This window comes from Centroberyx gerrardi, chromosome 23, assembly GCF_048128805.1.
Source record: "Centroberyx gerrardi isolate f3 chromosome 23, fCenGer3.hap1.cur.20231027, whole genome shotgun sequence".
Classification (NCBI taxonomy): Eukaryota; Metazoa; Chordata; class Actinopteri; order Beryciformes; family Berycidae; genus Centroberyx; species Centroberyx gerrardi.
In genome coordinates this window covers 15,986,694-16,010,724 of record NC_136019.1, presented here as the reverse complement: position 1 = coordinate 16,010,724, position 24,031 = coordinate 15,986,694, and the positions used below count along the sequence as shown (strand labels likewise).

General features: G+C 38.1%; 3 protein-coding genes across 4 annotated transcripts; all 3 read right to left on the bottom strand.

Moving 5' to 3' along the window:
* Positions 1–414: 414 nt before the first annotated feature.
* Positions 415–7,345, bottom strand: LOC139930025 (zinc finger protein RFP-like). The gene is made up of 9 exons (XM_078291718.1): positions 7,267–7,345; positions 6,360–6,489; positions 4,720–4,855; positions 4,477–4,572; positions 3,271–3,504; positions 2,372–2,531; positions 1,949–1,975; positions 1,542–1,717; positions 415–1,204 (listed from the first exon to the last, which is right to left on the bottom strand). The coding sequence occupies exons 1-9, from the start codon at positions 7,343–7,345 to the stop codon at positions 833–835; spliced, it is 1,410 nt and encodes a 469-aa protein (XP_078147844.1). The 3' UTR covers positions 415–832.
* A 1,719-nt stretch (positions 7,346–9,064) lies between these two features.
* LOC139917386 (uncharacterized) lies at positions 9,065–12,657 on the bottom strand. Of its 2 annotated transcripts, XM_078291820.1 has the most exons (4): positions 12,550–12,657; positions 11,314–11,479; positions 11,003–11,056; positions 9,066–9,629 (listed from the first exon to the last, which is right to left on the bottom strand). In XM_078291820.1, exons 2-4 carry the CDS (start codon positions 11,449–11,451, stop codon positions 9,354–9,356), a joined length of 468 nt encoding a protein of 155 aa, XP_078147946.1. In that variant the 5' UTR covers positions 11,452–11,479; positions 12,550–12,657; the 3' UTR covers positions 9,066–9,353. The 2 variants fall into 2 exon arrangements, with proteins under 2 accessions (XP_078147947.1, XP_078147946.1); XM_078291821.1 differs by lacking the exon at positions 12,550–12,657 and having other exon boundaries at positions 9,065–9,629.
* A 4,887-nt stretch (positions 12,658–17,544) lies between these two features.
* LOC144543565 (uncharacterized) lies at positions 17,545–20,330 on the bottom strand. The gene is made up of 4 exons (XM_078291822.1): positions 20,252–20,330; positions 19,072–19,216; positions 18,680–18,733; positions 17,545–18,381 (listed from the first exon to the last, which is right to left on the bottom strand). Exons 2-4 carry the CDS (start codon positions 19,207–19,209, stop codon positions 18,106–18,108), a joined length of 468 nt encoding a protein of 155 aa, XP_078147948.1. The 5' UTR covers positions 19,210–19,216; positions 20,252–20,330; the 3' UTR covers positions 17,545–18,105.
* Between the last annotated feature and the right edge of the window lie 3,701 nt (positions 20,331–24,031).

The following is a 24,031-nucleotide window of genomic DNA, read 5'->3' as shown; positions in this document are numbered from 1 at the left end:
TACTAGCTTAATTTAACCTTTGATGTACTTTGCATGTAAAAATGTTAAAATCAGAACATCAGAACCAGCATTGCACTGTATTGTTAGTAAAGTACAGTTTTTATTACATCCCTCTAAGTAGTCCAGCTCTTCACCACAGGGTATGGCCAACATGCAAAAGTTGCTCAACAAAGATGTCACTTGTGTTTGAGCTTCATCAAGAATGTTTGGTGTTGGTCCAATAGTGATACAGTGTACAGCTTCTACAAATTTGCTCTCCTGCTTCCTTAACAACTGTTGGCTTAAGGATGGTGCCCCTAAATGCCTTTGACTCAACAATGTTTCTTCCAAGAGCTGATCCAATCTGATGGTTATTGATTGTATGTTTAGAAAAATAGTGAAATTACACCACACAGCAATAAATAACAACTAGGATTTCGCGTTAATCATTATTTATTCACACACAGAATAACGTCATCCCAAAAAAGTACAATCACCTGTTCATTTGATCTCAAACTGATATTGGTTTTATCATTATTTGATGGCATTTGATTGATAATTCATAATCCTTACATTAACACTTACTCAATGGGAAAGGAAGACTTAAAAGAAAGTGGGCAGAAAAACTTAAAAGCAAAGAAAAATGAAAATTGTCTTGGACATCTATAACCCCAGTACCAACCAAACAGACGATTCATTCTATTCTTCATACTATCATAAACAATCAGTTGTCAGTAATTTGAAAAACACCAGTCACATTGTTCAAAACTGCTTTTCTGAGATGTGTGAAGTGAAAAATGGCCACCTGCACCAGAAGGAATGCTTTCTTGAGGCTAAGCTCGTCCCAGTTGTCCTAAATGTCCTGGATGACAGGAGTGATTAGCATGGGGGCTGAGTTTTTGCCTTCACATATGCCACAGGGATTAACGTAAGGGTGCAACTTCTTCTTGGGAAACCTCATACCAGTAAAGGAGTAGATATGGGTCTTGTTCCCGACATCGTAAAAACGGACCTCTCCCTCCTCGTGATCTACAAACACCCCCACCTTCTGGGCCTTCTTGGAGAGATTAATCCTGACTGGGGGTTGCTTGCATGCTATGAACTCCTCACCCCTTAGCATCAGGGCGCAGAATCCTTTGCTCAGACTGACATCACTGTTGCCTTTCCTGTCAACTGTTTCCAAGGCAACCCCAATGTCCCAGCCAGCCTTGCCCTCCACCTGCACCTTTGGGCAATACAGATAATTTCAAAATAAGTAATGTATTCCTTGCAATTTTAAAATGAACATGTACAACACAAAGAGTAAAAGGGCAGCATTATTGTGTTGCAGAAAAGCTAAGCACAAAGGGTTTTCCAGAGTGATATGTGCAAGCAGTTTGAATATTTCACTCAATATATGCATGCTGTAGATTCAATAAGCATTGGAAGGAGCAGATACAGAATATGTATGTGACACAGTCATACAGTATGGGAAAAAAAAATATTTCTAACTTTGGAGCTACTTAAGGGGAAATTTAGGGGGAAAATCAGAGTTCAAGGGGTTAAACAGAAAAGTCACTGACTTCAAAGTAGAAGGCACCAGAGGAGTAGCCGTCTTTTCCCAGGACACCGAGGAGAGTGTTGAACCTCTCTGGGTTGTCTGGGAGATTCTGGGGGATGCCTCCATGTCTCACTTGCTTCCCATCTTCAGACAGGATGAGGACCTGGTGTGCTGTGTCAGGGTCCAAAGTCACATCCACTGACAGAGAGAGAGAGAGAGAGAGAGAGAGAGAGAGAGAGAGAGAGAGAGAGAGAGAGAGAGAGCGAGAGAACAACAGCTAGAGAATGAGAATGGTTTGTACATGTGGGTTCTGTCAAATAATTTGTGAAAAAAGACCATGGAACAGATGAATAGAAGATGATGTATTCAGATGACTGATGTATTCATCAATGATAAGACTATACAATGAAACAATGAAACAAGATGTACCTGCATATTGCTGAATTCTCTTAATCTCTGTAAGGGAATGAATGAATGAATGAATGAATGAAAATTCAGTAATTAATGACTGAATAAACAAGCAAACAAAAAAGTAAGAACAACACCCCCTTGAATGAAGGCAAAATACAACCTGGTCTGTTTTGCATGACAGGTTGCAAATATTGGAGAAAACTTGTTTAGGGATGAAAATGTGTTGAAAATGAGTTGCCAGCCCACTTTTTTTGGGACAGGTTAGGAAAAGAAAAAAAAAAAAGAAAAACACAAAAATGTGTTTATGTTTACAGTGTTTTTGGAATTAAGTTACCCAGTCCTGGACTCCTGTAAACCTATTAGTGATAACCAAAAAAGACATATAAATGACAGATAAATTGAGATTCTTCTTGCAGGACACTGTTAACATCGCATCCTCACCATTTTTAACCATTCTTTTCCGTTCATTGCTGATTGCAATGTGAAGTGTCATGAGCAGCTGACTGACAGCAGATTGCAGTATACCCACTCCTGGATCACTGTAGGCACTGATCTCAGACCAGTCTTTAGTGGTTGGAGGATCACATAGGGAATTCATACTCTGAAGTGAGGGATTGAGGGGGGCAAAGGCAAAGACAGACAGACAGAAACTTTAATTGCTATCATGGCAATGTTACATGCAACAAGCAATTATGCAGAATTATGTTTTCTTGAATGATTCGGAAAAATTAACAACACTGGTTTGTATAGTCTAGGAAACATCATGGAGGAACATTTTGAAAGCGAACTTCAAAACAGCAATCGACTGGTAGGTTGGCCTTTCTTTTATTGGCTCAATGGGCGGAGCCAAAGAACCATTTTCTTTCAGCACGTTAGCTAAGTGGCAAACTTTAACGGCAAAGAAGGAACCCTGATCAAAATATAAATATAAAATGTAAACGGCAATGACTTCTTGTTTTTATTCATTCATGACCATGGCATTCGTGACTGTAACGTCAATAGGCTGGCTAGCTTACCTAGATAACTATAGGCTATGACTAGTTTGAACTTAAGGTCAGCTAGGCTAACTAGCTAACCTAGATAACTTAGTATGGCTAGATTCCCATTTTTGTATCAGTTAGTAGCAGAGTGCTAGGCTTCGTAATATTAGCATCCTCCTCTCTTACATCTTGTTTTTTTCACTGGACTTCAGTCAAGCATTCATACAGCATTACGCCCACTGAAGTTTAACTTAACTGATTATTTCTGCCTCCAGAGCAATGTTTGTAAAAAACTAAAACTACAATCTGCAATGATCATGCTCAGTTGAGAAAGAGATGAAGAAGAGCACCACAGATTACCTGTAGAAGATGGAGATGGTCCTCAATGTGAGAGAGCTGCTCCAGTTCACTTCTTTGCTTTTCCAGCTCACCAATTTCCTGTTGTAGCTTTTCTTTGACTGACTTACAGTGATCCTCTGTTTTTCTCTGTAGAATGGGGATCGTATCCAGAAGTCTTGTCTGACTTAACTCAAACACTTGCTGTAGACGAGTGAATATCCTCAGGGTGTCTTCAGTGTCTGTGCTGGCATTTTTCTGTTGTTTTTTTTTATTTGGATAAAGTTTGACAGTCAATCAAATAATCTGAAGGAATTTGGATAAAGTTTAACAGCTGAATAATATCTGTCCAAGTGTTATGTCTTGCAATCTGTATCAAAATTCAGTAAGTAAGATGTTAAAGATCCAAACTTTTATTCTATTTTATTCCACATTAGTATGGTATACAGTATAATACATGAGATGCACTGCACTAAAGCTCAATTTTGAGCTTTAAATCATTGAAATAACCACAGAATTTGAATGGATAGAACGGTCTTTCCCATTCTAATCAACTGTCCTGGTGGTCGGAGTGGTGGCCATTTTTAGGTGTAGCATTCCATGATATAAAACCTCCTTTGTACCGTTGGCCTAGCTTCCGTATAAACCGATTTACGGAAAGTCGCAGCAAGGACCAGGCAGTGGAAAACTGCGTCGCTTTGCTGTCAGCGGGGAGCTACTGAAGGATTTTTGGACCGTTTGGGTTTAATCGCGCTATATTACTGTTGGTAAGTCATCACATTTTACTCATTTAACGTTCGTCTTGCAACATTACAAAGCTAACCCACTCCACTATGAGGCAGCCGGTGACACACTTTACGGCCTTAATGGTCAAACTTCCGTTGTCACCATAGAAACTAACCATAGACGCCATTTTTTGGTGTACCAGCCAAAATACCATAGAAAACAGTGGAAAGACCGTTCTATCCATTCAAATTCTGTGGAAATAACCTAGATTAATTATTTTGATATTGATATATGTATTACACTAAATAGCAAAAAATCAGGAGCTCTCAAACGTTTTCAGTCTTATCTTATTTTCTGTGTCACCATGGCCCTTTAAAACATATTGCTACCCTACCAGACGTCTGCCTCTGACCCATGTAGGGTCTCAAGCCATAGTTTAAGAACCCCTGCAGAAAATCGTTCACTTTATAAGGAATTACAGTAAATATCTTTAGCTTGACTTACTTCGCTGATTTCCACTGATCGCACAACCTTTTTCTCCATCTCTTCCCGCTTCTTGATCTCCTGCTGCACCTTTGTCAATGCCTGCTCAACCTTGATCTGAGCATGTAATATGGTAAATAATTCATACTGCATAATACTAATTAAAGAATGTCAGTGCATTTTCAGTAGTGTAATCAGGTGTGTGTAGTTGTCTTAGAATAAAGTACTCATGCTAAAAGGAAAGGTCCCTGATCAATCTCTCACCTTCTTCTTTCTCAGATGGCCCTCCAAAGGGACACAGTTGTGATCTTGGTGGTCTGATTGGACGCACAGGACACACACACAGGTCAGATCACACTGGCAGACGAGATCCAAAGGTTTTCTGTGCTGCTTGCACACCCTGTTGGTGAGATTAATTTGTTAAGTAGTTTATTTGACAGGGGTATAGGGTATTCATCAAGTCCACCAGTTAGTAAACTGTTATTCATCTATAGTCCGTGGGCATGGGGATGAGATGTGATGTTCTGTGGAAGCCTTCCATCCTAAGCAGCTCCATTCCCCATCATAGTATCAAAATGTTCCATAATACATCTTTATTTATATTTTTGTCCTAAATGGATCCTCACTACATTTCCCACAATTGCACTTCCTCATGATCCATATACAAGCTATTATACAAGCCGTTAAATGCACATGGTAAATAACCTATCTAGAGATCATATGTTGGTGTATCAGATTAGTACAAAACATGGTGAATGTTTTTCCCACGGCAAGGCCAAGGGCGTCGCGAGACATATTCAGGTCAGGCAGTCAGTCAGTCATCAACAATTCATCAGACGTGATGCGCCTGATGTGCGCATGACGTCATGTCTGTCATTTGGAGATGCACAGACAGCAGACCAGGAGCATTGTACTCAATCCAACAGAGTCTCCTGCTGTGAAAACAAAAGTAAAACTTAACATTCCACAATTTGCTCCAAACTTGTATGTGTTAGTAACGGGATTTGTAAACAGTAACCTGATAACTCGTCTTCTGCTGCCCTAGAAACTTTAAAGGCAGGTAATGTTATTACCTTGTGGTATTTAAGTAATGTTAGTGCAATTAGGTCATTTAACTGATTAAAAAATTGTCTCAATGCTTCAATGCATTGAACTGAATTGAATTGAACTGAAAGCGGCATGGGCCTGTACAGCATCTGTGCTTGTTTAAAACTATTTTGCCAGACACACACTGGAAACATCAGACGCATGTTTTCAAACTTGTTATAGTTTTAACTTTAACTTTCACTTTAACTTGAAACTTGAAATTTTCACAACAGTATGTCCTTGTATCTCCCTGATGCCTGAAATAAAGATGAATTTTTCTATTTCGATTTTAGGACATTAAGGCAAAATAAGCCCTCATTTTTGTCGAAATTCAGACTGTGGTGATTTAAAAAAAACAAAACGTTTGTCTGTTTTTTCTAGACATTCTTTTTGGACGCTAGTTAAGGGTTATGGTCTATAATTCATGGTTACATTTTCAGCATTTTTGTTTCAATATTAGCTCATTAAGCCATGTTAAGCCCCCTTTTTTTCAAGTCAATCAAATTGATTTTGATTGATTTTGTTTTCATCATTGCTAATTCTTATGGTGCTGTATACCTGGGAAAAACTTTGATGTCTTCATCAAAGTTAAATATTTTTTTGGCCCTGTTAAGCCTTTTTAACATTAAGCTTTTTAGAATGTCCCTCCCATAGGAGCATCAAACAAGGTGCGATAAAAGTCACTTCCAGAGCATTTGGGCCTTAATGCTTCCTAAGACAATTTGCTGTGTTTATATACAATAGGGACAAATAGGGGCAAATCCTAACCTTAACCATAAGTGAAAAAATATAGAAACTTCACCAAAACTTGGCCTCACCTCTCCTTCAGTTTGTTGACAGGATCCCACAGCTCATGTCTCTTCAGCTCAGCATCATTCTGGTGAGGTTTCAGGTGTTCAGCACAGAGAGATTCTTCACACTGCAGACAGGACTTGAGCGCCTTCTTCTCTCCGGTACAGACATCACACAAAACGTCTTAAGTTTGGGTCGAAATCTCTTCCTCATGTATGCTTTCTCCGTTTACCTTGAGCACGTTCATCAGATCTATAATTGTGATATTGACACGGAACTGTGGCCTTTTCTTGAAGCTTTCTTGACAAATTGGACACTGAATAGCATCACTCATGTCCCAGTGAGTGCCAATACAGACTTTGCAGAAGCTGTGTCCACAAGGAGTAGAGACTGGGTCAATGAAGGTATTCAAACAGATAGAACATTGGCAACTGGACTGGAGATCACTGGGGGAGGCCATCGTGTAAAACAGCTGTTCAAAAGGGAGAAGATAAAGGTCTTGAGTGAGACAAAAAGTCTTAAATTACATGAATCTATCCTGGGATTCAATGTAGGCTATAATGTAGCCAGAAGTATCTGTAAAGGTACCTGATTCTCTCAACGGCCTATGAGACAGCTCAAAGTTTTGCTAATAGCTAAAACTTTTAATGATCTCCCTATGAACTGGAGAAAGTAGTAGTACAGTAGTAGTAGGAGTATAAATCTGATATGCGTATAACTTGAAGAGCTGGTAAATCCAGATTCCAGTTTGTTTATTCCTATGTACTTTTCATATGTCAGCATTTTAAGTTTCAGTTTTTACTTTGGGAGAGAAACACACGACGGTAAGGTGGGTAGTTCCCACTGTTCTTCCTCAGAAATTACATGTCTTTATATTTTACATGTATGAATCATCAAACTGACAGTGACACAGGCAACAAAAGAAATACTCACTCCCCACGGGAGAACCGTGAAGATTCCTGGTGGGCCGCTGTTGTTGTTGGGCCAGTAACGGGTTGGGAAACGCAATCATTTTGTAAATATATCAACATGTAGGCTGACTTGCTCTCTGTGCCTCACACTCACACACACACACTGCTACTGACACGCCCCCGTTTTCCCTGACAACCTGCCACACATTAGATTGTGATTGGTCTAATCTGATGTGACATGTTCATGTTTGAGCTGTCGAGTGTGATTCAGCAAATATTTCTAGGGCTAGACAGATTCATTTGCACTAAAAGATATTGTTTTCCATAGAAAAGGATACTGTGAAATAATGAGTCCCACTCCGGCCCTGGGCACAATATAAAGCTGTCTAAAACATTTATTTTCACTGCTTTGTTGTTATTTAAGTTATGAATTATTCAAATTATTTTTATATTTTGTTTATAAGAAGTTACCAGTGGAAATCTAATCATAATACTAATCATAATACATAATACAAAAACTAAAACTAACACTAATACTAATACTAATAGCAATACAAATAATAATGCTACTTATACACTACTAAAAATAATAATTAATAATAATAATAGAAGTAATTAATACTAATATTAATATTAATACTAATACTAAAACTGATCAAAGTTCAGAATTATTAACTGTATATCAAAATACAATTAGCAATGCATAAAGTACTTGATTTCTTTTTACAATTCTAAGTGTCTTAATTCTAAGTGTCTAAGTGTCTCATCATTTACTCATTTTGATCACTCACCTTGTTTTGTCTGTGTTGTTCCGTCTGTGTCCTTGTCTTTTCACCTGGTATTTATAGTCCACAGAGGAAGAGGAATGTACCTGGGTGACTGTTACCTACTGTCATAGTTACATCTGTACTTACAGTACTTACCCTCATTTAAATTCTTCAAACCACTTTCACTTTCACTTCAGCCAAGAGGGCAAAAGCACAAAAAAAAACAATAGGTTGAGAGATAGAAACTGACTGACTGACTGGTTAGTTAGTTGTTTCATTCATTCTTTCCTTCACTGGTACAATGAACCCTTTTTCTTGAATGTGAGTTATTATCTATTCAGTGAATAGATAATGTTCTCAAATTGCTAACCTATTGAATATTGTTTTTTTGCAGATGAATTTCAGGGATACATGATTGTTCATTCCTGAAAAACTAAACTACATGTAAATGATAACCAAGTTTCCGATCATTTTATGTGTGTTTCAGCCTGATATGGTGGGGAATGAGCACAAAACAAGTCAAGATTATTATTATTTTTTGTAAATCAAGTTGAGGTGCCATGTGAGAAATAAAACATTGTTGTGGTTCCAGAAATCACTGAAGCAGAAATTGTTCTATACTATACCCAGTATATTTTGTGTACACAGTGAATCTGGACTTGAACACTCCCTCATTCTTTGTTTTTTCTTTCTTTCCTCTCTCTTTTCTTCTCTCTCGTTTCCATGTGAGGTTCATCATTTATTAACAGAAACAGAATCAGCCTTCACCAATCAATAGTTTGACTTTAGTCATTTATTATTTTTGTATGGATATATGCAGTTGACAAATCAATAATTCCTAATAATAGATCTTCAGGAAACAAACATCCAAATGCACTTAAGATATTTATTACTAAATCACTCTGCTTTGTCTGTTAAGGTGTGAACTATGTAAAGTAATAGAGAAAGAAAACAAGAAAAGCAAACACAAATAAACCTTATATTACTAAGTATATGTATAATTATAATGTGCATATGACATGCTGGAGCAGATCATTGATATTTTTTTTTTACTTCAGTTTCAAAAGGTTCAGTTAGGAGGAAAACACAAATTAGCATTACTGACTCTGAAATACAAACTTTGTCCCATATTACTAAAACATGTTGGGCTGATGTTTAAAAGCCGAGTTTCAGTCTGCAGTGTTGGCCAGTGGGACAAAGTTTTCACCACCTGCCTCTGTAATAGGGGGAGTAAGGACAACTGAGAATATAGAATATTAAACTGAGGTTGGACAATAAAACAGAAGGACTTCACACATGGATACAGTATCAGAGACAGAAACAATGACAGGAATGGAAACTGTTAGAATTCATCATGATCCTCCTCAAGGCTTTTTAGCAGCTCTTTCGTACTTTCCAATTTATTTTCGAGGTTCTCAAATCTTGCAGCTGTATGCTCCTCCACCCCATCCATGAAAGTCTTGATTGTGTCGCTGAAGGCCTTGATTGACTCAAAAAATGCCTGCTGTGATTTAAACTCAGGTGGACCTCTCTCCATTAGTGCCAGCATAGCGTTCACATAGCGCTCATTTTCATTCATAACCTCTGAAAGGACGCTGTGTTTTGACTCATAGTCTTCCTGGGGGAAAGAAAAACCAGATTCATTACATAGCATATACATATTGCTACATATTGCTATGTTACCCTATGTTATGTTTGTTATGTAACAGATAATGACTGCTTTTACATGGACTTGAGTATCCTGGTTATGAGGCTTATCCTGGTTTTGATCATATTCTGGATATGGCGTTTACATGGAACACAGAGAAATCTGGTTATTCATATCTCCATATACATGATAGATACTAGTATCCTGGTTACTGATTACTGCATGCTATTTGCGCAGGCGCCTGTGATGTTTACAGGTAACTGTTAACCTTAAATTAATTTGACTGTGGCTATTGCAAATGAGACCACTTTGGATTATAGCGGGCTATAAGCGGCTATAAGCTATATTTAGTATTTTCCACCGTGACCTGACTTGCTCCACTGTACGTGTTAGGAAACGGCGTCCTGTAGTCTGTATACTACAGACTTGAATAGGTCAGCATTTCGATGCTTTCTCCCATCTAAACTGCCAAGTATATTTCATTCTTTCATCACCGAAAGACAAAACTCCGTTTCCTCATCGCTCCAGAAGTGAGACGCTCTCGTTGCCGCCATTGTTTGTGTTTTTCTGTTACGTCACTTGGCTGAAGCCGCGCCTGCGCAGGTAGTCTGCAGCGGTCAGAAATTGGGATAAGATGTATACATGCAACAGTATCCCGGTTTCTTTCGGAGTACTCCAGCTAGCATAATCGGGTTTCTCAAAACCGGGATAAGGGCTTATCCAGGTTTCTGAAATCGGGATATGATGTTTACATGCGCGAACACAAAAACGGGATACTTCAAAAACCCGATCATAACCGGGATACTCAAGTCCATGTAAACGCAGTCATTGCAATACTTATGGTCAGTTATGAATGAGTTACAGTTCTCTTATCCAACCAGCTTACTCCAAAGCTGTAGATGCTCTGAAGTGAAATGCAGTTTTTCTTCTCAAATCTTTACAAACAATATTTTAATTAGGTGTTCACATGAGCATTTGTGATACAGCAAAAAATTGGAAATATTTCATGTATTACAATAAGACCTATGTATTAACGAATAACATGGATTGTCGGAGTGCAGCGCATCAAGATATCGCAACCCAGTCCATCAAAAAAGTTTAAACTTGCTGAATTTTTGATGGCGCACAGGTAAACATCCACTAACGGACTTCATCAGCCAATGAAATTTGTACAGACTGCTTCAAAAAGTTTCAAGGCATACAGCAACAGACAATGCATACTTGTCCGTGAATGTGACAGATGCCAAATGTCCCATATGAATGCCGCTTTACTGTCACACACATAACTGACTCTCTAGCCTACTCATCCACCATTTGAGCAAAATGGAGCCTGATTCACTCACCTTTACAGATTCCGCTTTTTGCTTTATGTTCCGAAGTTCCTCTTTGAGCTTTTCCTGCAGATTCAGAGTGAAAATCAGCATGTTGTGAAGGTTTTGGCATGTAAACAGGACAGCAGTTCTAACAATTACAATTTCAGGTAACTGACTAAATAAACATATGCCAACATTAAGTCTTCTTGACAGGGTGAGGGGCCGCTACAAGCTGCCATGAAGTCATGAACCTTGCATCTCTCCTTTACCCTGTTTGGCAAACACCTGTAGAATTTCTTATAGTCATATTGTACAGGAAGGGTAAGCAACAATGTACTTACCAGTGTGTCCATCTCTAACAGTGAATTGGCAAGACCCACCAGACACAGCAGGCTGAATATCAAGTACAGGCCTCTGGTGGGTCTGAAACCACTGCCAGCCACTCTGTTTCTGCCCAAGTCTGAACTTGCTGCTGCCATCGCTGTTCTGGCTGGAGGATTAGCTCAGCTGTAGGGGTAAGGAAAGGTCATGGTGAGTAAAGTGGTGGTAACAGACACAGCAGTATAGCTGATCAACCCCCCACCCCCCATTGGCAATATAAAATCACTATCAATATGTCTACAGTGTAGTTTAGGTAATGCAATGTAGTTTGGCCTGGTACAGTCACATTAATGCTGAAGTGATGAATACGTTTTTTCTTTAAAGGGGAATGCTTTTCAACTTTTCAGTACAATGTAATGTCAGTGGAAGTTTGGATCTAAGGCCTGAACCTGTTCTGTAAATGAAAAAGCATTTGTGTCTGAAGAAGATCCACCAGTGTTGTCTGCTTTTGCAAGTATATTTTGCGAGACAAACAGCTGTGCATGTGCGCCTCTCACCATCACCAAGGTTAATGATTTATTATTTTTATATTTAGGTTTTTTAACCCTCCTTTTTACATCTTTCAGTGTCTGAAGGTGGAAATTCCCTCTGCCTTCGACTTTTGATAGTCTGATCACTTTCCCTTCCTCTTCCTGCATGTTGGTTTGTCGGTGTCATTGTGGTTGATGTAGCACATGCTCATTTCCAAACCCAACCATCCAGCATAGCAGTGAAATACTTGCAAAAACAGAAAATATTGGTGGATCTTCCTGAGACAAAAATATCTTTTCTTTTGTAAAACAAATAGCACTTCAGAATTATTGGGCTCCTTCGGATGGAGACACTCAGAAAAATGGGCGGCATTCCCCTTTAAGAGCCTGACAACATAGTTTGGATTTTTCTTTAAATACTGATACTGATAATACTGTTTCTGTTGTTATAAATTTCACTTTAAAAATAACAGACAGATACCTAGCAAATAAAAAATTACAGTCTGTGAGACTGAAACAAAAATTACAGAACAAGCTTTGAACAATCAACAAATAAAGTAACAGGAATGCTGCGTGTTTTCTTTTTGTGCTGATTATTTTTCATGTTGATTATTTTTAAAGTATTTAAACCTATTTGGAATTAGCTTTTAAAAGTTTCAGTATTAAAGCATGAAAGATGCAGTATTAAAGCATGCCTACAGTATTTACCATCTTCCAGCACCTTACCTGTATCCGTGTGATGCAAATGGAGAGAAAGAGCGGTAGGTGATGATGAAAAAAAAGTGGGAGACAATGCACCATAAAACAATTTATATACTCATGGTTGCACCTCCCCCATGGTATGACTGACTGGTGTGTGTGTGTGTGTGTTTGTGTGTGTGTCTGTGTGTGCTTGGGTGTGTGTGTGTGTGTGTGTGTGTGCAGGATGTACAAACCACTGTTTTTGAAGTATATGGCTCCATAGGTTTCATTTAGCCTCCACTGCTTCGCATCCCTCCTCTACCTGCCTCTTCACTTTCACTTTCTTTGAAATCACAAGACCAAAGTGCTTTGACAGTTTCACTTTACAGGAATATACCAGCATCAGATAGTGGAGTTAAAAAAGATGGGGCATTGCTATATTTGCTATATATGACTTTTTTTCCACCACATACATACACATTTGGCCACATGTGAACACAAACATGCTAAATGAAAAAAACTACTAAAATAGTACTAGTCACTATTCTGTCAGCTACTAGTCGCTATTTACTAGTTGCTATAAAATAGATACTAGTTCTAATTTAATGTTAGGTATTGGTTTTTACTAGTCAGATTTCCATTTTTACTAGTAATCTAGTTTTTACAGTTACCTATAGTAACTCATTTTATTTTTGCCCGTCACTTCTATGTTCTTACTGGTAAAAAAAATTACGCAGTTTTTTAATTGAATCTTATGGGACTGTGCATGTGTCTGAGTGTGTGTGTGTGCAAGAGAGAGAGAGAGAGACTATATTGATACTCTGTTTGTATGTGTGTGTGTGTGTGTGTGTGTGTGTGTGTGTATGTGTGTGTGGGGGGTGCACTGTACAATTGATATGTTTGGGTTTGATACTCTAAGCTGTTACATTGGTCACCTTCACAGACAGAACAGGTGGCAAGCCTGAAACCAGCACTAAGCTAGTTTTCACTTCTTTCTTTCTTTCTTTCTTTCTTTCTTTCTTGTCATTTTCTTGGAATCACACTTCATTCTATTGGAGGTCAGTGATTTGAAATATCTGAACTGCTTCCATCATTCTCACTGCACTTTTTCAATTTCAGGTGTGTTTTTCCAACACACCATAAAGAGCAGTGGTAAACAATTACTGTATGGGAAACAGATATGAGGTGGATTTACATGAGTTGTTTAATCAAATCAAATGCAAATCATTTTGTTTGTCATTGAGGGTGTGTGAGATACTGGGAACAGAAGCCACAGTTGCCACCAGGCAAGTTACCACTGGTATCATGTCTCACATGTGCTCTGGATGTGTGCCAGTGTGTGTTTGGTCTCTGTAGCCTAGCCACTCCCTTCACCTTCATCTCTTGACAGTTGATTTATGTCTTCTATCTTTTATTCTTAAAGCCTCTGAAAATGTGGCTTGAAATAGTAAAAATGCATATATGATATCAAAGTCGAGTGTCTCATTAAGCATCCACAAAAATCTGAGTGAAAATAAACGTTCATAACTATTAGAAAACCTAGTTCAAAAAACAGCTCATTTTGCTGTTTAGACCATTTCTCAAGACTGTGTGGGCGTGGCAGATCACGTTTTGATTGACATCTCCCTGGCTTCTTCTTCTTCTTAAGAGGACTCTGGCTTCTTAAGAGGACTATGAAATCAACTTAATGCTCCAATTCACAAACTTCTGTTGTACAACATAGGCAGTTCACTTCAGTTTCACAATCACAATTTCATTCATAACCAACCAAAATAATTAGTTCAGAGAGCTAATACTTTTAGTAAAAACTCGATTGCAGCTAGCGGACTTTTAGATCGCTAACGCTTTTAGCATAACTCAATGGAGTTGAACATAGCGAAAATTAGCATCACAGCTAGCGGACATCTTCTCTACATGCTAGTGTAGCAGACGGATTTCTGCTCTCGTTGTTCTGCGTTGTGTTGTGTAGCTAGTGAGTGAGACACACACCGGAGTTGAGGATCTGTGGGATTTATTCTTCACAAGAAAAAAAGAAAACACGGGCGTCACACACGCGCGCGAGTCATCTGCATCTCTCCACCATACAGCTCTGAGCGGCTACACTAGTTTGACTCGACTCACCAGTGAAGAGAGGTTTTGTTGCATCTGTTTCTTTTTCGCTCAACAACAACTGACAACTGATGTGATTTTTTTATGATTGGTTCACGGAATTAATTGCGTAATAAATGTCCGAGCATAACCACGCCCAATTCAAACCCAATATCAGGAAAGTTTACAAAAACTTAAATGACAATATTTCGAATTTGGATTGAAACTAATTTCTAATACTTTTTAGATGCTTACTATTATGTACATAAGACCCTAAATTACATTACAGTTAGAAGGTTATTGTGGATTTGGGTTTCCAGAGGCTTTAATTCTTTAATTTTGCTTGGTTACATTTTGTGGTAATCCACTTCTAACCAGGGAAGAAGGTATCACTAAACACAAACTTCAGGCTACTGCAACATGTGATCCTTCCAAGATCTGATCTCAGTTGGAAATATACAGGGAAATATCAAGAAATTAACACATAGACCCTAGCCAAAATCCAGGAAAAAATGCCTAAAATGATGCAACTGAATGTGTTCTCCTGAAGCAGTCGTTCAGCACTTGTTCAGTGTCAGAAGCACTTGTTCAGTGTCAGAAGCACTTGTTCAGTGTCAGAAGCACTCGTTCAATTCACTCACTCACTCACTCACTCACTCAATGGCTTGAGTGAGTGGGTGATAAGGCCTATAAGGCCCATATTGCCTTACACAGTTACAAAGTATGTGGAGCCTATAGGGAAAGCCAGGCTATATTGCCTTACATGGTCATAACGTAATATGTTATCCACAGGCATTGTGCCATCACCAGTGCTGTCACAAATCCTTCCCTTGCTGCTGCTATAAATAGGACCGGTAGCGTCAACTACAGGTTATTCAACCACTGAGTGAGTGAGTGAGTGGTTGAGTGGTTGAATGAGTGGTTGAGTGAGTGGTTGAGTGAGTGAGTGAGTGAGTGAGTGAGTGAGTGAGCGACTGACTGACTGACTGACTGACTGAGAGAGCAGACATCCCACCCTAGAAAAACTGATTTCAGGGAGGTGTGTGACTGACCTGATAATATGCGGCGAGTGCAGGGTTAAGCCTGAGTTATGGTAGGGCGCTCGACACCTTTGATAAGTGTCGCTCGACAGAAAATAAAGAGCCGCGCGACATTTGTAATCTATGCTTCGGCGAAAGTTTTCAGTCCTCTCCATGGTAACCAGACGCTATCCTAACGTTAAACTTCCATGATACAGAATAATCTTCTCGACCACCGAGTGGGTATTGTTTAGCCTACTGTAACATTTTCGTCTGACCAATAAAGATATCAAGGATAGTAAACCTACCTGTCCCGTAGATTTTTCCACCGACGTTTGCAGTCCAACATATTGATATTCAGGGTATCGGCAGTCTCTTTCCACAACGTTAATGCCATCTGCACATCTTTGTATTCTTTCATTGAAGAATCATACAGGTGGCGATACTGTCTTAACTTGTTCTGCCAGTCTTTCATCTATACCCTCCATATTTGCTGCGAGCTAAACTAATTAAACTAGTTAATTAAGCAAGGACAAAAAAGTTACAGACCAAAATATCAGTAAGGACGTTCAGTTCAGTGAAAACTACAATCTCCATGGCGACGTTAGTGTGACGCAATGTGACTACCCAATCACATTGCGCGACAAAATGTGACGGTGTCCGCGACTTAACAAAATTCTCCAGGTGCGCGACATGTTGGGAAAGTGTCGAGAGACACTTTTTTCTGTTGAAAATACGTCATTTCTGTTGAGCGACACTTATCAAAGGTGTCGAGCGCCCTACCATAAATCAGGCTTTAGTGTTGCCTGGTGTCCAGCCAGGCAAGGGTCAGTGGTTCGAGGCAGGCTTTCTTCTCTAGTCTGTCTAGTTCTTGCTCTTATCTCTATGCTCTGTACAGTCTGCTGCTCTTGTTATCTCTGATAAATGCTTTAGGTGCTTCAATTCTTCATATTTTTTTCATTTTTTTTTTCTCTATATGGCTCTGGTCTTACCTATCGAGGCCGGGGTGTGCGCAAACGTGACGTATTTTGAAATAACAGCTAGAGTGGCGATTTCAGCTAAATAATGGTGTAAATGTCTGTCTTTTCAAGTCACTTTGGGATCGTTTGGCTTCCGGAGGCTTGCATTATGCTGGACAAGCTGCATGGAGCCATTTTATGGTTATTTTCTGTTATTTTTTTCACCGTGAAGTCAGGTCAAGTCAGGTCCCCAGCAACTTCAATTGTTTTGGAGAAGGCTTCTACTCCGTTCTGCTGTGGAGCTCAGGGCCTGATGTATGGACTAACAAACTTCACCAGAGTTTCAGCTGCCATGGGGGTGAGTAGATAATGACTGAATTTTCATTTTTGGGTGAACTATTCCTTTAAGTGCCTTTAAGTTCCTTTTACCTCCATTTAAAATCTTGAAAACACTTTCTTTCTTCAGCCAAGAGGGCAACAGCACGCACAAGAAACAAAACAATAGATTAAGAGACAGAGAAAGAAAAGGACACAACCCACTCACTTGGTTGGTTCATTCATTCCTTCCTTTTTCTTGAATGTGAGTTGTATTCAGTGAAAAGATAATGATCCAAAATTGCTCACCTATTGAATATTGCTTTTTGCAAGTTTTCTATAATTTTATGTGTGGTTCAGTCTCTGATATGGTGAGGAATGAATACAAAACAAGTCGAGATTATTATTATTATTTTTATAAATCAATTTGAGGTCCCATGTAAGAAATAAAAGATTGTTGTGGTTCCAGAAATCACTGAAGCAGAAGTTGTGCTATACTACACGATATTTTGAGAGTGAATCTGGACTTGAACACTCCCTCATTCTTTGTTTTTCTTTCTTTCCTCTCTTTTCTTCTCTCTTGTTTCCATGTGAGGTTCATCATTTATTAACAGAAACAGAATCAATCTTTACCAATAAATAGTTTGACTTTAGTCATTTATTATTTTTGTATGGATATATGCAGTTGACAAATCAATAATTCCTAATAACAGATCTTCAAGAAACAAACATCCAAATGCATTTAAGATATTTATTACTAAATCACTCAGCTTTGTCTGTTAAGGTGTGAGCTATGTAAAGTAATAGAAAAAAGAAAATATGAAAAGCAAACACAAATAAACCTTATATTACTAAATATGTATAATTATAATGTGCATATGACATGCTGAAGCAGATCGTTGCTATTTTTTTTATTTTTTTATTTTTTTACTTCAGTTCCAAAAGGTTCAGTTAGGAGGAAAACACAAATTAGCATTACTGACTCTGAAATACAAACTTTGTCCCATATTACTAAAACATGTTGGGCTGATGTTTAAAAGCCGAGTTTCAGTCTGCAGTGTTGGCCAGTGGGACAAAGTTTTCACCACCTGCCTCTGTAATAGGGGGAGTAAGGACAACTGAGAATATAGAATATTAAACTGAGGTTGGACAACAAAACAGAAGGACTTCACACATGGATACAGTATCAGAGACAGAAACAATGACAGGAATGGAAACTGTTAGAATTCATCATGATCCTCCTCAAGGCTTTTTAGCAGCTCTTTCGTACTTTCCAATTTATTTTCGAGGTTCTCAAATCCTGCAGCTGTATGCTCCTCCACCCCATCCATGAAAGTCTTGATTGTCTCGCTGAAGACCTTGATTGACTCAAAAAATGCCTGCTGTGATTTCAACTCAGGTGGACCTCTCTCCATTAGTGCCAGCATAGTGTTCAGATAGCGCTCATTTTCATTCATAACCTCTGAAAGGACGCTGTGTTTTGAATAATAGTTTTCCTGATGGGAGAAAGAAAAAAACATAGATTCATTATATAACAATACCATAAAATAAGTATCACTAGGTTACGTTACATTATGTTATGTTATGCAACAAACATTGCAATACTTATGGTCACTTATGAATGAATTACACCTCTCTTAGCCAACCAGCATAGCTGTAGATGGTCTGACGTGAAAAATGCAGTTTTTCCTTTCAAACATTTACAAATAGTATTTTAATTACTTTCAGCACATATAACTGATTCTCTAGGCCATTCATCCAACATTTGAGCAAAATGGAGACTGATTAACTCACCTTTTCAGACTGGACTTTTTGCTCCATGTTCTGAAGTGCCTCCTTGAGCATATCCTGCAAATTAAGAGTGAAAATCAGCAGATAAACAACTGCAGGTCACTGACAAATTAAAGGATATGCCAACATTAAGTCTTCTTGACAGGGTGAGGGGCCGCTACAAGCTGCCATGAAGTCAATAACTCAGGATGACTGTATATTTATTCACTCTGCCATCTGAGAGGCTGAGTGGAGCTAAACCATGACAAGACCATGCACTGAATTCTCAAGCCTGGGCATATCTTTCTTTCAATGTACCTTACATCTCTCCTTTACTCTGGTGTTGATTTTGGCAAATATCTGTGCAATTTCATATACTCATATTGTACAGGAAGGGTAAGCAACAATGTATTTACCTGTGTGCCCTTTCCCAGTGAATTGGCAAGACCCACCAGACACAGCAGGCTGAATATCAAGTACAGGCCTCTGGTGGGTCTGAAACCACTGCCAGCCACTCCCCTGTTTCTGCCCAAGGCTGAACCTGCTGCTGCCATCACTGTTCTGTCCTATAGAGGTGTGGAAAATGGTCATATGAGTAAAGCAGACAGGTAGACAGACAGAGAGCAGAGTACAGTAAATTACCCCCCGCCTCCCCAGAATGATATGTAGCCCTATTCACAGTTACGTAGAGGAGCGCAGCTTGATTTCTTTCCTAATTGAAACATTGTTTATGTACTTGAGTTGATGTACGGTATGTAATCACGTTTTTATGATGTGAACAGTTTTCATGTGTTTTAAATGCTAGGTTTGGCATGATGAGTTGCTTGTCAATGTCTAATTAGCTCAATTGCTAATCACCCACCTATTACCATATACCAATTCAGTTGTTATATACATCACCATGATAATATTGATAATGTTGTTCCAACTGTCTTTTCTTTCTATTTAAAAAAAACCAATATCAACTTCTCAACTCATTCAAAATCTATAACCAAATGAATGTGAAGAACTAAGGATTTTACCTCTGTAACCCCCTGCCTGAATATTTCAATATAAAAGCATTGACCAGAACTGTCTTGTCTCTGTCTGCTCTTTACTCAGGCATCACCTAGTGGATGGGCTTATTTTACACCAGAAATCCATTAATTTACTTCATTAATAAACACTAATTATAATACAAACACTGATACTAATATTAAAACTAATACTAATAGTAATAGTACTACTAACACTATTGCTAATGCTAGAACTAAAACTAATATCAACACAAATGCTAATACTAATAGAGATATAAATTATAATGCTGTCACTACTACAGCTACTACTACTACCAATGATAACAGTAACAATAATACTAGAAGTAATATTTCTAACACTAATACTCATAACTATTAATAATATCAATACTAATGTCAATGCTAATGCTACCACTAATAATAATAATAATAATAATAATACTCGAACTTATACTAATTCTAGTTGTAATACAAACACTAATACTAAAACTAATTACAAGTTCATCAATATTTTAACTATAAATTACAATACAATTAGAAATGCATAAAAGACAATCATTTCATGATTTTCATCACTCACCTTGTTTTGTCTGTGTTGTTCTGTCTGTCCTCAGAGTCTCTCTTCCCCTGGTATTTATAGTCCACACACGGCAGTGGAATGTACCTGGATGGCTGTCAACTACTGTCATAGCTGTAATCAAATCATAAAATCATATTCAAAAAGGAGGGCAAGGGACTTTATCATTCCTTCAAGGACATTTTGTGACTGGAAGAACCTGTTATGTTGTCATATTGCCATGTTATATCTGGTCATATCTGGTGTAATAATAATGGTACACAAATGTAAAGTTTCATGTTTACTCGTACAAGTCAGTAATGTGGATGTTTCCCATAGTTCCCTCCAGACAGTAACACAATGACACAGCAGCTGAAACATTGGAATTTATTTTTTAATGGTTTGGGGCCAGAGAAAATGTTCATCCATCAGTGGTTATACAGCAACTTCATAGTTGAACCAGGGTTCCTCAGCCCAACAGAAGCAGCTCTGTAGCCCATTTTTGGTCTCAGCCCATAGTCTAACAAGCCAGACAGATTTTTCCACCCAGCTCTCTGTTTTTCTGCTAGTGTTTGGTACATACACAATACGAACAGCATTTAGGCTTCAACACACGTTATCAGAACAATGTTTCAGAAGCGTCATTTCAAAAACGGTAAATTAAAGGGCAATTGCTTAACATGGCTTTTTTTTAAATTCATTACTTCCCCCTATTTCTTCATGGAATTTCTGTCCAAACTCTTGGATTGCAATATACACGACAACAGTCATCAACTGTTGTTTGCATGTTGTTGTAAGATGGAAGCCTGCCAGTTTTTACTGCCTTTAAGGGCCTTACCCTCATTTAAAATCTTGAAACCACTTTCACTTTCACTTCAGCCAAGAGAGCAACAGCACACACAAGAAATGAAACAATAGATTGAGAGATAGACACTGACTGACTGACTGGTTGGTTGGTTAAGTTGGTTAATTTATTCCTTCCTTCATTGGTACAATGAATAATGTTCTCAAATTGCTAACCTATTATACTATTCTGTCTTTAATATATTACTCTGTCTTTAATATATTTACTGTACTCTCTTTGTATTATCATGAGAGCTCATCTCTGTGTGGAAATTTACAAACTGCTCTTTTATCTCCGGAACCTGGCCATTCTCAGTTGAATGGTCTCTTGTCTTCAGTAATTGGGCCTAGAGGATGTTGCTGAACTGGTCTTTTGTGAGACACCAAAACTGTTATCTTAGCACTTCTGATGAATGTGATCCAGCCCCCTTTGTAAACTGGATTTCACCTTTTTAATACTGCAGGCAAACTACTGTTTTGCGCTCTTTTGTTCCACACACTTGATGGGTGAACATCTTATGCCTTGTTTGCGAACAATAAAAACAACAGAAGGACAACTCTACTTTCCAAGTCTCTTTTATTACAGAAAACTTCCACCATATATTGAATATTGTTTTTTTGCGGATTAATTTTAAGGATAAATGATTGTTCATTCCTCAAACACTAAACTACATTTAAATGATAACCAAGTTTCCAATCATGTTATGTGTGTTTCAGCCTCTGATATGGTGATAAAGTTGAGATGATTATTATTTTTTTTTTTTTTGTAAATCAAGTTGAAGTCCCTAAAAGATTGTTGGTTCCAGAAATCACTGAAGCAGAAGTTGTGCTATACTACACTATTTTGTACTGTTTTGAAAGTGAATCTGGACTTGAACACTCCCTCATTCTTTGTTTTTTCTCTCTTGTTTTTATGTGAGGTTCATCATTTATTAACAGAAACAGAATCAATCTTTACCAATCAATAGTTTGACTTTAGTCATTTATTTATTATTTTTGTATGGATATATATGCAGTTGACAAATCAAATAAAGAACATTCATAAAAAAATCATAATAATAGATGATGAAACATCATGAAACAAAATAATAATATGCATATGACATGCTGAGGCAGATCATTGACTTTTTTTTTTTTTTTTTTACTTCAGTTCCAAAAGGTTCAGTTAGGAGCAAACAGAAATTAGCATTACTGACTCTGAAATACAAACTTTGTCCCATATTACTAAAACATGTTGGGCTGATGTTTAAAAGCCAAGTTTCAGTCTGCAGTGTTGGCCAGTGGGACAAAGTTTTCACCACCTGCCTCTGTAATAGGGGGAGTAAGGACAACTGAGAATATAGAATATTAAACTGAAGTTTGTTCAATAAAAAAGGAGGACTTTACACATGGATACATTACCAGAGACAGAAACAATGACAGGAATAGAAACTATTAGAATTCATCGTGAATCTCCTCAAGGATTTTTATCAGCTCTTTCATTTCTCCCAATTCCTTTTTGATGTTCTCAAATTCCGCAGATATATCCTCATCCTTCCCATCCATGTAGGCCTTGTATTATTGCCAGCATAGCGTTCACAAAGTGTTCATTTTCACGAATAGCCTCTGAAATGGCGTTGTGTTTTGACTCATAGTCTTCCTGATGGAGGAAAGAAAAACCATAGATTCATTATGTAGCGATAACATAAAACGAGTATTGTTAGCTTATGTGTTTATGTAACAAATATTGCAATACTTATGGTCAGTTATGAGTTACAGTTCTCTTATGAGAGGACACATTACATTATTTTTAAGCCCGATTTGGCAATTATTTGACATCAGGTTTCAGAGTCTGCCAGGGTAGTCGCGGCGTTTAGTCGCAGCTGTAATCGTTATGTGTGTGGGAGTGAAAGATTCAAATCTCTCTCATATGATCCTAATCGGCAACGTCATGATTAAATCAAGCAAGTTTGAGTATACCCACCTACCCAGACACCACTACACCACTGGTCTTATTGAAATACATGAGATATTGTCCATTTTTTGACATATCACAAATGCTCTTGTGAACGCCACCTAATTAAAATATTGTTTGTAAAGATTTGAGAGGAAAAACTTTACATACACATGCAGGTATATGCTTTATACCTGCATATACGCTGCACTACACCTCTGAATAAGAACTATACGTTAACGGATAACATGGATTGATGGAGTGCAGCACGTGTGTGTGTGTGTGTGTGTGTGAGTGCATGCGTGCGTGCGTGCGTGTGTGCGTGCGTGTGTGTGTGATGTACAAACCACTGTTTTTGAAATATGGTTCCATAAGTTTCATTTAGCCTCCACTGCTTCGCATCCCTCCTCTACCTGCCTCTTCACTTTCACTTTCTTTGAAATCACAAGACCAAAGTGCTTTGACAGTTTCACTTTACAGGAATATACCAGCATCAGATAGTGGAGTTAAAAAAGACTGTGGCATTGCTATATTTGCTATATATGACCTTTTGTTTTCCACCACACATACAAACTTGGCCACATGTGAACACAAACATGCTAAATAATGTTCCCTGCATTTCTCCAGATGATTCAAACCTACTAAAATAGTACTAGTCACTATTCTGTCAGCTACTAGTCGCTATTGCAATTTTACTAGTTGCTATAAAATTGATAGTTCTAATTTAATGTAAGGTATTGGTTTTTACTAGTCAGTTTTCTGTTTTTACTTGTAACAATTTAATAAGTAGAACTACTTTTTTATAGTTACCTAGTGACTAATTTTATTTTTGCTCGTTTGCCAGTTTTTTAATTGAATCTTATGGGGCTGTGTGTGTGTGTCTGAGTGTGTGTGTGTGTGTGTGTGTGTGTGTGTGTGTGTGTGTGTGTGTGTGTGTGTGTGTGAGAGAGAGAGAGAGAGAGAGAGAGAGAGAGACTGTACTGATACTCTGTGTGTATGTGTGTGTGTGTATGTGTGTGTGAGGGGAG

Bases quoted from the DNA above. Each gene is read 5' to 3' on its own strand.
- LOC139930025 (XM_078291718.1), bottom strand. From the start codon at position 7,345: ATGATTGCGTTTCCCAACCCGTTACTGGCCCAACAACAACAGCGGCCC. The intron at 4,573-4,719 runs GTGAGAGATTGA...TTACATGCTCAG, and splicing joins GCCATCTGAGAAAGAAGAAG to ATCAAGGTTGAGCAGGCATT. The intron at 1,976-2,371 runs GTGAGGATGCGA...ATTCCCTTACAG, and splicing joins GAAAAGAATGGTTAAAAATG to AGATTAAGAGAATTCAGCAA.
- LOC139917386 (XM_078291820.1), bottom strand. From the start codon at position 11,451: ATGGCAGCAGCAAGTTCAGACTTGGGCAGAAACAGAGTGGCTGGCAGT. The intron at 11,057-11,313 runs GTAAGTACATTG...CTGAATCTGCAG, and splicing joins TGTTAGAGATGGACACACTG to GAAAAGCTCAAAGAGGAACT. The intron at 9,630-11,002 runs GTGAGTGAATCA...TCTTTCCCCCAG, and splicing joins AAAAAGCGGAATCTGTAAAG to GAAGACTATGAGTCAAAACA.
- LOC144543565 (XM_078291822.1), bottom strand. From the start codon at position 19,209: ATGGCAGCAGCAGGTTCAGCCTTGGGCAGAAACAGGGGAGTGGCTGGC. The intron at 18,734-19,071 runs GTAAATACATTG...CTTAATTTGCAG, and splicing joins CACTGGGAAAGGGCACACAG to GATATGCTCAAGGAGGCACT. The intron at 18,382-18,679 runs GTGAGTTAATCA...TTCTCCCATCAG, and splicing joins AAAAAGTCCAGTCTGAAAAG to GAAAACTATTATTCAAAACA.